Source organism: Numenius arquata, chromosome 4 (assembly GCF_964106895.1).
Source record: "Numenius arquata chromosome 4, bNumArq3.hap1.1, whole genome shotgun sequence".
Lineage (NCBI taxonomy): Eukaryota > Metazoa > Chordata > Aves > Charadriiformes > Scolopacidae > Numenius > Numenius arquata.
Window position 1 is genome coordinate 63,945,668 of NC_133579.1, and position 13,431 is coordinate 63,959,098.

A 13,431-nucleotide genomic window follows, 5' to 3' on the forward strand; every position below is an offset into this window, starting at 1 on the left:
GAAAAGACTGACCGCTCTGTAACAGAAACAGTCATCTCCTTCCTTGTGGGCAACCCCCCTGTGCTTTATATATCTCAGACCGATAGTTGTTTTCTCCATTGTAGTTTCAGTATTTGTTCTGTCCTTCCCTTGTATGCTCAGTGCTTGTCAAACAGATGTTCTTGGGGCTTGCTGTCACCTTACTATCTGAAGCTCTCGCCTATTTGCCGGTTGCTGCACATAGTAAGTTAAAAGTCTTTGTTCTTACTTTTTAGGGTCCCACCATGTTCTACTACCCAAAGTCCCTGCTGGTCACAACTTTTTGCCTGCACACTCCTGATTTTGTGCCTTTCTATGGGTATATTATGCCTTTCTCAACCCCCTGCTCCCGAGGGAAGGGAACTCTTTTCATGCATCCATCCAAAAAGTGAGCCAAATTTAATAATAGAACAATAAAAAAAGTAAATTTGATAGAATCATATAAATGTGTATGTGCTCGCACTTAGTGACTGGCTGGTTACTAATTTGCATCTTCCTGGCTCTTCTCATTTGCTTTGTTACTTTCAATTAGTGTATAACAATTAAGATTAGACACCATTTTTGCAGGTGAGAGAGGTAACAGCCAGACTTAGCTGTGCCCCATGATAAATCATTTACTTGTGCCCCCAAGACAGCTGCAGAGAGCAGAGCTGTTCTTAATTTTTGCAAGACAGCTTAGGTCCAATTTGTTTCACTGATGCAGTTTTAAGTTATCAGGCTCAATGACAGAGTCCTCTTATAATTGTTTGTGGCTTCTACTGCAGCTATCTCCTTCGGCAGTATCCCAGGCTCACCATCGAAATGTGAGGGCTGAGGGGTGTCTGTACATCCTTGACTTTCAGAACTTGGGCAGTCTTTTTCAGTCTCGTTACCTGTAGTTTGGTGGGGAGTTACTGAAAAAAATGTGATTAATTGTGGCATTTTGTTCAGTTCCTCTTCCCTAACCTATAACAAAAAAACCCCAATGCTTTGTAATGAAGGATGGAAGTAGGTATGTGTGAAACACTTGCAGCAGTTCTTTCTATCTTTCTACCTAGATGTGATCGAACGTTACTCCAGTTAGAGCTGAATTTAGTCAATTTATTCTGGTGTCTGTGGAAGATGCACCTTTTGCTATAGGAAAACAAAGACTGCTCCAGAAGTTTCTTCTCGTATGCGTATTTTTAGAGTAATCTTCCAGGCTTTCAACAAAAATAAACCTGGACTTCTAGCATTTACAAGATGAATATAGGACCCCCTGTGCTGCTATTAATCAGGTTTTGGTAGTAGGTTGTACATAAGCTGTCTGTGTTACCTTGATTTGTAAAAAGTAGAGGGTTTTAGGTGATGAAGCAAGCAGTGGAGAAATACACAGCGGAATTAGATGACCTGGTTTTTTGCTTCAGCAGAAGTCTTCATGTCCTTCACTGTAAAATCACCCACTTCCTTGTTTCCAAACTGAATTTTTTCCAGCCTAGCTGGTGGCTTCTTCTGTGCCTTTTCCAGGGCATCTCTCTGTAGAGACATTAAAAGCTTTCAGCAGAGTATATTTTGATGTTGGGGTTACACTTTCCTTCTTGCCTTCTGCTTTTTTTAATGTATGGAGCTGATGGACTATGAAACCATAGAAATAATGATGAGCTAATAACCTCAGTGCTCACTCATGAATGAGTGTTGTCTGCAGTGAGAATTCACTCTTTCTGCTGAGTGATGTGTCTGTGAAGCTCCCAATGTTGCCGTACACCCAGCAGATGTGGGGATTTAGTAATGAGGCCCTAAGTATTTAGGGAAGTTACTTTATTACTGCTGAGGAGATTTAAGAATAGTTTTGTTAGAGCTTTGTAATCATGATACTGCTGGCCGCTGCTGCATACGGATGAGCAGTCCAGTGCAGCCTAATCCTAGAGCTCTGCTGCTGAGGGCAACGCTTACTCCTGGAAAGATGCGGGGATTACTTGATCAGCCAGGAGGCTGAATTCTGCAATTTTCTATATGATAATCAGTTTTAGCAGTGTTAAACCCAAACTAAGGACCTGTGGTTGAAATAATCACTATCTTGTTACAAGTTTCCTGAGTTGTCTGCTCCCCAGACTTTTATTGCCATAAATAACTCCAGAAGTCAGGCCTCACTGCCAGAAGTGTGAAGTGCTGCAAATAGTATAGAGTATGACTCACTTAGAGAGATGAAGGTGGAGCATGATTCAGTAGGAAGAAAACTGATATACAAAGGAGACGTTTTGAATACAGATGACACAAAAAATCTGAACAAAGCAATGTTCAATCATCATAAAAATGAAACAAAAGATTCTTTCAGAAGGAAAAAAGAAAGAAACTCTTCTTTCTAATGACAAAGGCCATTCTAGCAAAAGCCCAAAGTGGGAAGGTATGACTGAGTGTGTCATTCCTTACACAAGATAAACTGTGGACTGCATAGGAAGAGATGAATGGAAAATTCTTCCCAATATGTCCAAACTAAACAGGCTTTCACAGAATGATATGGAGTTGGAAGGGACCTCTGGAGATCATCTAGTCCAAACCCCCTGCCAAAGCAGGTCCACCTACAGCAGGTTGCACAGGAACATGTCCAGGTGGGTTTTGAATGTCTCCAGAGACGAAGACTCCACTACCTCTCTGGGCAGCTTGTTCCAGTGTTCTGCCACCCACAAAGTAAAGAAGTTCCTCCTCACGTTTAGATGGAACTTCTTATGTCAAAGTTTGTGCCCGTTCGCTCTTGTCCTGTCACTGGGCACCACTGAAAAAAGACTGGTCCTGTCCTCTTGACACCCACCCTTTAAGTATTTATAGGCATTGATCAGATCCCCCCTCAGCCTTCTCTTCTCCAGACTAATAAGACCCAAGTCCTTCAACCTTTTATCATAAGAGAGATGTTCTAGTCCCTCTTTGAAGCCCTGTGCTGTACCCTCTCCAGCAGTTGCCTGTCCTTCTTGAACTGGGGAGCCCAGAACTGGACACAGTACTCCAGATGGGGCCTCGCCAGGGCAGAGTAGAGGGGCAGAATAACCTCCCTCGACCTGCTGGCCATGCTCTTCTTGCTGCACCCTAGGATGCCATTGGCGTTCTTGGCCACAAGGGCACATTGCTGGCTCATGGAAAGCAATGAGCTGCAACCTCAGCAAGCAGGTTGCTCTCCAGATTGTTCTGTGTCTATGTAAGCAGAGAGAAGAACTTAGCTTTGGGCTAAACAGTTTGGGGAGATCAAGAGTCCTCAAAGCTTCAAGAAACTCACACCAAAAACTAAAAGCAATGGAAATGCTAAAATAATAACCTATGTGCATCCCCTGTAAATGATAACCCATGATAAATGGATCAAATTTGCATGGACTACTCTGAAACTACAGCTGCTTGTGCACTAACAAACTAAAGTGTTCAATGCCGCCTATAATTCAGCTTGTGGCCCTTCTTGGGAGTAAGGGTGTTTGTTAAGAGTTTAATGTAACTCTTTAGGGGTGAGGATTAAACTTTTTCACCTTTGACATCAGCTAGAATATTTTTGAAGCACTGGAGGGGAAAAAGAGCAGTTGCTTCCTGTCCCCCCCTTCCCCTCCAAATGCTGAAACATAATCATGCAAAGAATGCTAGGTATCTGTATCTTGGGTGGGAACTCTGGATCTGCTGGCGTTCTTAGTAAAAGCCATGGTTAAAATTGTAGAGGCTGGCTTACCCTGTGGCATGTATGGCTCTTCCTTGGCATTGTTACGCTAGACCCATAAAATGTTGCTCTCAAAAGTACCGCTCCTTTAGAGCAGTAATGCTTAGAACCAGGTATAACAAGGTATCTTAACCTGCATTGCTTGAAGTTCCTTCCTCAGGATAAAGTGAGGGATGGTCAAAAGACTGAAGGCTTCTAGCTTAGCTGTTGCAGTGTTGGCAGTGGCAGGAAATCCTGAGAAGACAGGTAATGCTGCCAAGGCTTAAGGGATGCGGATACTTACACAGAGCAGAACTATGCACAGGAAGGGCAAGCTCTTGCAAGGGATATCTCTATCTCCAATATTATTGTAAAAATAATCTCAAACCTGGTTGTACTAGTCTTTCATAGTGGTGAGGTATGTGAGCTCATTTTTTCATTGAAGTTAGTGGTAGACTGAAACTCAGAATAAAGCTATCCATGCTTATTCTTGGACAATTCCAAAAAGTCAGGTGTGACTTTACCTGTATATTAATGCTCAAAATCCAGAGCTGCGTGTTGTAATTTGGGTAATAAACCTTTTCTACCGCATCTGTGTTCAGTGCGTAAGTAATCTGATGGGTTTGAGCTCTAATGGAATAAATTATTCTTACAGGAGGTAGCAAAGGCCAAATATTCTTTTGCTACTAAGGGAGAGCTAATAGTTAACAGCTAGTGACAGATTTATGTTATCACTTGTAGGTTGCCCAGCAGTAGGCCCAGCTCAAATGCAAAATATCACTTGGAAAAGTTGGCTTTGTTAGCAAAAAGCACAAGGTTCATTTTTAAAAGCTGTACTGATTTTTTTTTTTGGGGGGGGGGGGGAGCTCTTTCTATCCTCCTGTTGGAAGGATAGAAATTCCCTAAGGAGAAATAGCACAGACTGAATTTCTGTCAATAAAAGAGTATGTGTAATTTAATACCAGACAGCTTTTTTTAATATAGGAGGGAAAAATAGAACAGATACTCACCTATCTTATGAGGGGGGGGGAAATACAAAGACCTGCCTGCAGTATGTTACCTAAATTTAGCCAAAGAGGGGGTAATCATCTCAGACATTCAAACAAATCTATCCTAGGGAAGTAAGTAAAGGTTACAGAGATGCTGTACTTGGAGACCCTCCAGCACCATTTTCCAAGTGCTGGCAATAGGAAATGTGCTAGGCAGCACCAGTGGCCAGACTGTATGGTGGCACTTGCTTATTTAGTCCTTATGAAAATTTCTGTTTGATCTTCAATAATATAAGTGGCCAAGGTTAGAGGCTTGTGAGTGGTTTGCCTCAAATGACAAAGCTACTCAAAATCATCCTTGGTTTAATCTTTAATTGTTCCTCGTGTCCAAGAAGAGGTGGGATCATGCTTTGGATGACACACATCCACATATGTGCTAAACTTCTTACAAACTCCCTGATGACCTTCTTCATCCTGAAATCTCTACTTCAAACCCTGTGTGGGAGAGGCATCTGATCCTTAACACAATGCTTGATAACAAAGAATAAGATTGAGTTCAGAAGCCAAAATAAACCTGAGGTTATCATTCAGAATGAAAAAATGGACACTAGCATCTTACTCAAATATGAGTTCCATAATTTTTCTTAAAATCTATTTTGTAATGTTTCTTAGTGTGAGATCAATTGTGAATTGTAGATCTCTCAGAAGTGTGATTATTTAGGATTTCTGAGGCCTTAATTTATGTGTAATTGTAAGCCCTGACAGCAGTATTTCTTCTAGTTTCGTAGGCTTGAGAAACAAGTTTGTGGCATGTAACTTCCGGTGAGTTTTTCAAAGAGCAAGTTCTTAGTACTGTCCCTGTCTCCTTTGTCCCCATTTTAAACAAGACCAGAAGCTGTGAACACCTGAAAACTGCTGCCAGCTTCTGTTCTATTAACATCTCCGTAATACAGTTCTCTGTCTTTTAACAACTTGCTTCTGAAGTCTTAGAGTAGGTATGCCTGGATGCTTTGTGTGTGCAGAAACTGAATCTCAGGGTGCTCACAGCAGGGTCAGAGCTGTAGCAGGGATCCTGTCTCATGTAATGACACTTACCTTGTTTTCATACGCTTCTCTAGTCCTGGCAATGGTACTTTGGCTCTTGATTATTCCTTGCATCCTCAGCTCGTCTAGAATGTCTGATGGTTTTTGCCTCTCTGTTTCCTGTAAGGGCCATGATTTACTCATGAACTCGCTGGTGAGCAGTGCATCTTCAAAAGATGAAAACATTAAAACTTAATACTTGTAGAGCACTTGGCATTCAAACAAAACTCCGTGATGTATTTCCAATGCCGGAGTTCTTATTTAAGAGGTTACATACTGAGAATGTCCAGTGAAGAAGGGCTGCTCGAAGCGCTCTTCACTGCTAGACTTTGTAGTAAGCTTTTCAGTGGCTTGAAAAATGGTGCAGGCACCTACTTCAGTTTCTCACTGTAGTCACTTGCACCCAGAGGGGCACATTCAGGAAAGCATGGAAGTGTGTGCTAAAGGCCTGTGAAGCTGATTTTTTGAGCATGCTCACAAAAAGGGTCCACAGGGAGCTCTTTATAGTTCAGGTTCTCAACGGTCCTGTGAGTTGGTCGGAGGAATCCAGGCTGGGATAGTGATGGCCTATTATTAGTAGGCCTATTTGTAAAGATCATTGCTCTTCTGTTAAATGAACCCAAACTTTTATATGCTTTGGTGGTCTATCATTTTTGTTATAACAGCATTGCTACATTTGAGTCTGATCATAAGCATTCTAACACTTAATTATATATTTATAAATAGCAATTAAGAAGAAAAACCAAATTGTTTTGATAACCCTTTTGAGTGGCTGTTTAGTCTCCACATATTAGACATGAATAAACAACGAACAACTTTATTGCCAAGACCCATCAGGTTTTTCAGCCCTCATTTGACAGTTCTACCATCTGCCCAACCTCTATTGGCAGAAGTTAGAGCTCTTGTATGAAGAATGCTTGGACCAAATCAAACTCGCAGTTATTTGACATCTGCCAGTCTTTATAAGCAGAGTGGGTATGACAATGTTGGCTTATTTTTAAGTTGTAAAACAAAAATACAGAATATCTACCATCTTGTAGAAGCTGACTCTCTACCTCTCCTAAAATAACTGAACCGGTTAACAAAAAGCACTGGGGTTCAGCTGTCAGTCAGCACATGTAAATGTTAGAAGCCAGTATACAGCAAAATGTATCCTGGCAAAAAATAAAAGCATGATGAGTGGGCAATGTTGGCAAGCAATGCGAATTTGTATTGGTTTTACTAACCTATTCATTGAGGAGAAAAATGCAGTTGAAATGTCTTAGTATGGTATGGGTGTTTTTTTTTTTTTGTCTTGAAACAGAAGATTGAAGCATGATTTTAAAATTTTTCTGTTTAGAAGTTTCCTGTGAAGCTATCTTTTTTGGCAAGTGGGAGGAAAAGGAGCTTGAAATTAAATGAAACACTTTATTTCAGATCAAGCGGATCATTTTGTTCAATCTGAAATGGAATCCTTTCATCGCGTCCTTCTGGGGCATTGGGAGTTAAGTCCTCTTTAATGAATAGCAAACACCAGTAATTATTCCTTTTGTGTTCAATTTGAAATATTTTATTACAAAGAGTAAACAACGACTCCATTTTCCATTTAGTGTGTTTGTGAAATGTAAGCTGTTCGTGGCACTTGAAAAATACAAGAGTTAAACTACAAAATTAGCGGGGTTAAACGTGCCAAAGATGGTGCTGCTTTTCCATTCGTAACTCTTACTACAACAGTATCCTAAGATTATAGAAAAGTTTGAGGTTAAGTATTCACTTGTACTTAAGCAAAGGTCTGCTAAGAATTTTTAAATTTTTCTATCTTTATGATGATTTCTGGAATTCTTATAGTTTTCGCTGTATGATAACCGGCCCTGCAGCTTTTGATTGCAAACTTGCAGAATAACATGGTATTTACTCACTGTCTCTACCTGATGCTAGTCAGGAGTGATATATTGACCATTCTGTTGTAAAAAATGACTCTTTGTAACGGCAGACTGACAGCCCTCGTGTAGGCAATGCCTCTTCCCAGTGTGCCATAATCCCAGTTAGAGATGGCTGCCCCTGGGGACAGGGCTGAGTTTGTTCCCTTGGTCTGTTCCAGGCATCTGCCAAGAAAGGTATCTACCCTGCTGCCTGTTCTGGTAGTGAGGGTTGAGTCATGCTGCAGGAAATACTTTCTGCTACTATTGCATGGTTTTAAACCAGTGCTAAGAGCTCAGTCCTTGTGGTGTTGCAGCATGAATGTTTCTGGGTATGGAAGTTGGCTGTAGCAATAGACTCCCAAGGTTATTTGCTTGTAGGTCTCCATTTGTGGAGCTAGTATGAACTTCAGTTACTGTTCACCTGTGGTTTGTGCATTGCTGCTCTTCTGAGAAGATGTAAATCTTCCTGGTAGCTCCTCAGGGGAGTCTGCTTCACTGATCTCATTTCCAAGTTTGTCTCCATCCTTTGAAGTGCCTGTTGGCCAAGCTGCCCCATCCTGTGAGGGGACAGCCTCTGATCCAGCAATGCTGTCATTTTTAGTCTACAAGAAAATGAAGAAACAAATGAGAAATGCTCCTTGCCCTCCTAAACATTTAAGGTGGTATCTAGAATAGCCCATAGAATTAGCAGGTTCAGAGAGGAGTGGAAGACAGAGGTGTTCCTCCTACTTATCTCTGTTCTGTCACAGGTGGATGTTGATGGTGAGGAAAGGTCTCTGAGCATTTTGGAAATGAAGCAATGACCTTAAACTGAAGTGTGTCCATAGTCCAGTAGACTGTATTGGAGTATTTTTTCAGTACTTAAAGTGCCTTCTGCATGTGCATCATTGGTTAGAAATTTAAAACTGAGTTTTAAATTAGCACTTCGTAAGGTGTTAACCTGTGCATCTTCGAAACAATAGCTTTGAACCTCCAAAGAATGCAGGATTAAAGTCTAGAAGTATTCTTGTTTCTTCTTTGTATGTTTGGGCTTGAGCCAACTCAGCTCTGCAAACTTCACAAAGTGGCTGTGCGTGTTTATCCTATAATATTTGCATAAATACAAGCCTCCTGCCTCATAACTTTGTGAGGAAAAACCCACCTTGCTGCAGTGTTGTAATTCATCACTGGTATGGGAGGTAAGTGCCTCTAATCGTATCTTTAATGAGGCAAGTGAGACAGACTGTGAAAAGCCACTTTTCAGGTTCTGTAAAATCAGGTCATGCGTGTGGCCAAGTGGTGAGTCTGCTTCCCCTGTAGCATAGGGGTTGTATCAAGCTGAGTGAGTGATAGCACTTCTCTTAAAGAGCTCCCCGACAGATTCAGAGCTACCATTAATATCAGCAAAACCATTTCTCTGTATGTATACGCCCTTGTACACTCGCATGGACATCTAAGATATCTCCTAACATACTTTGTACAGAGTCTGTTTGGAAGAAATCACTACCTGGCTTTTGGCTTCCTGGTTGTTCTGTAGCTCCTCAGAAGACAGCTGTGCGTCAGCGACCCTCCTAGAAATATTGCAGCCCATGGTGAAACTGTGACCATCTGCTTCTTACTGCAAGTCCAGGGAGTAGGAATGCCCTAGTCTCTTCTTGGGAGCTTGGTTAGTCGTTATCACCATGGAGTCTAACTGTTGCCAGGGCCTGTTGCTACAATAAATAACACCACAGAAGGCTTTCTTCTTATGTCCCTGGCATACAGACGTCATCATCTTTGTCCAGGCACCCTCATCTGCAGTTGAGAGGGAATGTGTTTCTCCTGTGCAGCTTGGGATGTTGGTCTGAGCACAGCAAATCTCTACAGGTCATTCAGGGCGTTAGTGAACCTCCCATGGGAACTCAAGCAAAGACACTTGAGTATCTCTAGCCTTTTTTCCTTTTCCTTTTTCTTTCTCTTTTTTTTTTTTTAGATGAACAAGATACTGTCATGTAAAATAATCAACACATTTTTAGTCTCTGGTTGGATTTCTTAAGTATACTTCAGCACCATAAGCAATTGGAAAAGATGAGTGCTGAATGTGAAATTCCAAGCAGCAAGACAAGCTTTTAGATGGGAGGAGACGTAGTCAGGCAACAGGGATAGGCTATGACTAGGGAAAAAAGTTTTTTAAGTGTTTTTTGATATCGCTGTACAATTTCTTGATTGCTGTTTTTGAGTTTGTTCATATCCTTAGAAGTAGATGTCTGTAAGAGATTTGAAAAAGGCATCTATGGTTTATACTTCCAAGAGGTTGTTGCAAAAGATAGCAGAGAAATGTTAAGGCAGTGTTGTCAGTTGAAGATCATGTCTTGGTTCACTTGTGCTGAGATCACCAGCTGTTACAGTTAAAGAAATAAATGTTTTTTTTTTCCACAAATACTCACATGAAACGGACTCTCTGTATGAAATGGAAAGATTCAAAAACCTGAAGTAATTATTAATACCTACAAGGAATTAAGATTTTTTTTTTTAACTTCCTGAGACCCTGGTAACAAATGAATGTCAGTGTGTGATCTTGACCTGATTCATAGTGGAAAACTTTCTGTAAAACTTGCCAAATTTCTTTTCCATATATGAGAAACGGAGATGTTTACATGACTAATAGCTTTCAAGTAGTAAGACGGGTGAATTTCCAGAATCAAATAAACCCCAACACTGAGACAGAGTGACTCCAGCCTAAGAGATCACTCTGGCTGGCTGGCTGCAGGCAGCCCTATGTGTTCCTCGTCTCCAGTCCAAACCCTCGGCTGATCCGGTTGGGAAGCTGCATAAACTCATTTGCATGGCAGCGAGCCTAATGTGGTCTTCCCTGCCTCAGTGTGCCTTGTTTGACTGTGCAAAGCATGTATGACTTCCAGGCTGTAGCCAGCATCTCTACCCAGCTCAGAGCGCACGTGTGTGACTGTTTGTACCTACCTGTGCAGGCACCCCAGAGCTGCAAGGAAGTCTCAAATGTGCATCTACTGTCTCTTGAGAAACAAGTGTCTGGCAAGAAATGTTCTTTTTTCATCCCTAATCAACAGGGATCTGATTCTTGTGTCCAGTTTGAATTTGCACAGAATGCAAGTCAAATAACCTTTTGGTGTGTGGGTTTTGTGTTGTTGTTGTTTTATTTTTTCTCTCTTTAGCAGATGTTTGCGTGTTGTATGTGATAATGCTGAAATATGATTGCTGCTTGATGTATGGTAGAATGCGGTGTACAGTTCGAGCTTCTTGTTTGCATTTCTGATTACATGCTTACTGTGATGGTGCAGTTTTAAAACTTGTTTATAAGTAAATAATAGGTGGTGTTTTAATCCTTGCAAAAACGTGACTTTTATTTGTTCCTTCAAATATAAATAAGGTGATAAAATGGAAATTGAGTGTCAGTTATTGAAGTAAGAAAATTGGTTAAATGTAAAATCATAGGCTGTAGCATAATCAAGACCGGGTAAGCTTTATGATTTATGCTTTATAAATTGATTATTGGCACGTAGAAGAAAGACAAGTGATAGTTTGAAGAAATAAGAGTACATGGGATGTAACAAGTGGCATGAAATTGGCCCTCATTCATATTTATGAAAAGAACCTTCTCAGATCTCAACACAATTTGTACACTTAGAGCCTGATCTTTTAATATCTTATGCATATGATTAAATCGACATGGTGAACAGTATGTTTTTGAACAATGGGAGCTACAGGCTTTCAAGAGCAGAATGTGCTGATGCTGGCGATAGAAAATCTTCCTCTCATTTTAGCAGCTTTTCATCAATCTGTAAAATTAAGAATGAGCAAGTTTCAGTACAGTCAAGACACCAGGATGTGTGGTGTTGGCTGAAAAATAGAGGATAATTCTTCATAAATACAAATACAGGATATTTCCCTTTAAGGAAACCCATGGAACAGAGCCTGTCTGAAGTACAACATTGAAAGTAGAGAGAAAGAGGAGCTGCGAGAAGGCTAGTAATGGTGGGAAGGGGGGAAAAAAAGTGCAGGTCTCTTTATGCTTTGTCTTGTGAGAATGAAAACAAAAGCTAGTCTCAGGGATGTGCATGCTGGGGAGAAAATCACTACAAAATCAGAAACAGCTGTTTCTATTATTGCTGGTGTTATATGGAGGAAATTGAAATGTATGTAGATTTGAGAATGAACAGAGTTGTTTTCAAAACTCTTAAGAGCTTAAGCTGTTTGGTGGCTTGCAGGATGATTAGGAAAACTTAATGGGAGGCAAGACATCTCGGTGCCTATGACCTTATCAGCTGTCTCTGATTAATGCTCCTAAATTAGTGAGCTACTGCAGAGAGGTGAGAAAAGGACTATCAGTGGAATGGCATTCCTGATACACAGCAACACTTTGCTGGTCTTGGTAAGTGAAAGATTCCCATGTAGTATCATCAGCCTGACATGTACGTAGATACAAAGCACTTTCCTAAGGTTTGGGGGCTGGCTGAAGTTATTAACAAAACAAAGCTTGGCTGATTTGAAGGAGAGAGGCAAATTTCAGACATTTTTAGTCTGACAACATTCCTACTGACTTCAAACAATAGAAAGTGACAGGGTTGATTTTTCAGGGACTCCAAGCTGCCACATCTCTTTGAAAACAGGACTGAATAGTTGGGCAGCTACAGAGGAAGTGCTCTGACTATTAGTGAGCACAAATAGCTGTTTGGGAGAGAGTTTGAGGCCAAAAGGATTCTGAAAGACGGCAGCCCATACTGTGCCCATGCCTGAAGAGGAAAAGGGGGGCCCATTTTCCCTTGAGCTCTGGTGACTCTCCCCCAGGATGCTTGCACAGTCCCAAGGATGAAGCTGTCTGCTAGGGACATGGGTGATGGAGTGGAGGGGAAGGATCTACACCAGGAGATGGAGGCAGCAGCTGAGGCTGAGTGTGGAGGCTCAGTGGGTGTGAAAGACAAGAAATGAGCCGAGTTGTGGAATGGGCAGAGGGAATGGATCGGGAGGGAGATGAGGAGGTGGGCCTGGCTGCCCCTGGAGTGGGCCTCTGCAGAAACCAGAGATGCTGGACACAGAATGAAACTGAAATTTTGCAACTGAAGTCAAAGCCTCTGCAGACCATGTGAGAACTGCTACACTTCAAAAAAGGGTGGCTTAGCTAAATCAAAGTAGACTTTCACAGGCAGGCACCATACAATGCTTCTTTACCTGGGTTTTTCATCTATTCCCAACTTGAAATCTTACCTGGATGGTAGTGGATAAATTAGTCAGGGCTTCCATCTCAGGCTCTCCTATGTCAGGCTCTAGGTACCTCACAGATGGGCTGAACAGCTTGCAAAGCTGGCCTTTAATGCGGCGTCTGAGTTCTGATGTATAACTTAATATTTGTAAGACTGGGAAGGAGAAGATGGCTAGAAGGGCCACTGACTGGGTGGCTGTAGTCAATGGTGAACTAGTGATTGTGCAGTGCTAAACCAGCTCTGTGGCTGGCTGTTTTGTGTGTGTGTTGTATTTCAATGCTGCATGTGATCCAAATGCTGTACGTAATCTCTCCATGGTGACTGCACAGCATTTGTTTCTATTTAAGGAGCGAAAGAGGTTTGGGTTTTCTGCCAGAATTCCCACTCAGGTAATTACACTTCTGCCTGCAGAATTTCCCCATAGCTTCAATTGTAGTAGTTGTTCTTCACTCCCACTCCTAAAAAGTGCAAATGCAGACCTGCTGCTGTCTTTTGGGAATGCAGCAGTGGTTGCTCTGCTGAGGCAAGAGAAGTGACCCTGCCGTGCATCATTTATGCTAGATTTGCCCCTAGCAGAGTGCTGCATCCAATCATGCCACTCTGCAGCTCTCGTCTTT

General features: G+C 41.6%; 1 protein-coding gene across 1 annotated transcript; it reads right to left on the bottom strand.

Annotated features, from left to right (window-relative positions):
• Nucleotides 1–723: 723 nt before the first annotated feature.
• STMND1 (stathmin domain containing 1) lies at nt 724–9,189 on the bottom strand. Its single transcript, XM_074146818.1, has 5 exons — nt 9,106–9,189; nt 8,041–8,221; nt 5,731–5,885; nt 1,387–1,512; nt 724–963 (listed from the first exon to the last, which is right to left on the bottom strand). The coding sequence occupies exons 1-5, from the start codon at nt 9,187–9,189 to the stop codon at nt 724–726; spliced, it is 786 nt and encodes a 261-aa protein (XP_074002919.1).
• Between the last annotated feature and the right edge of the window lie 4,242 nt (nt 9,190–13,431).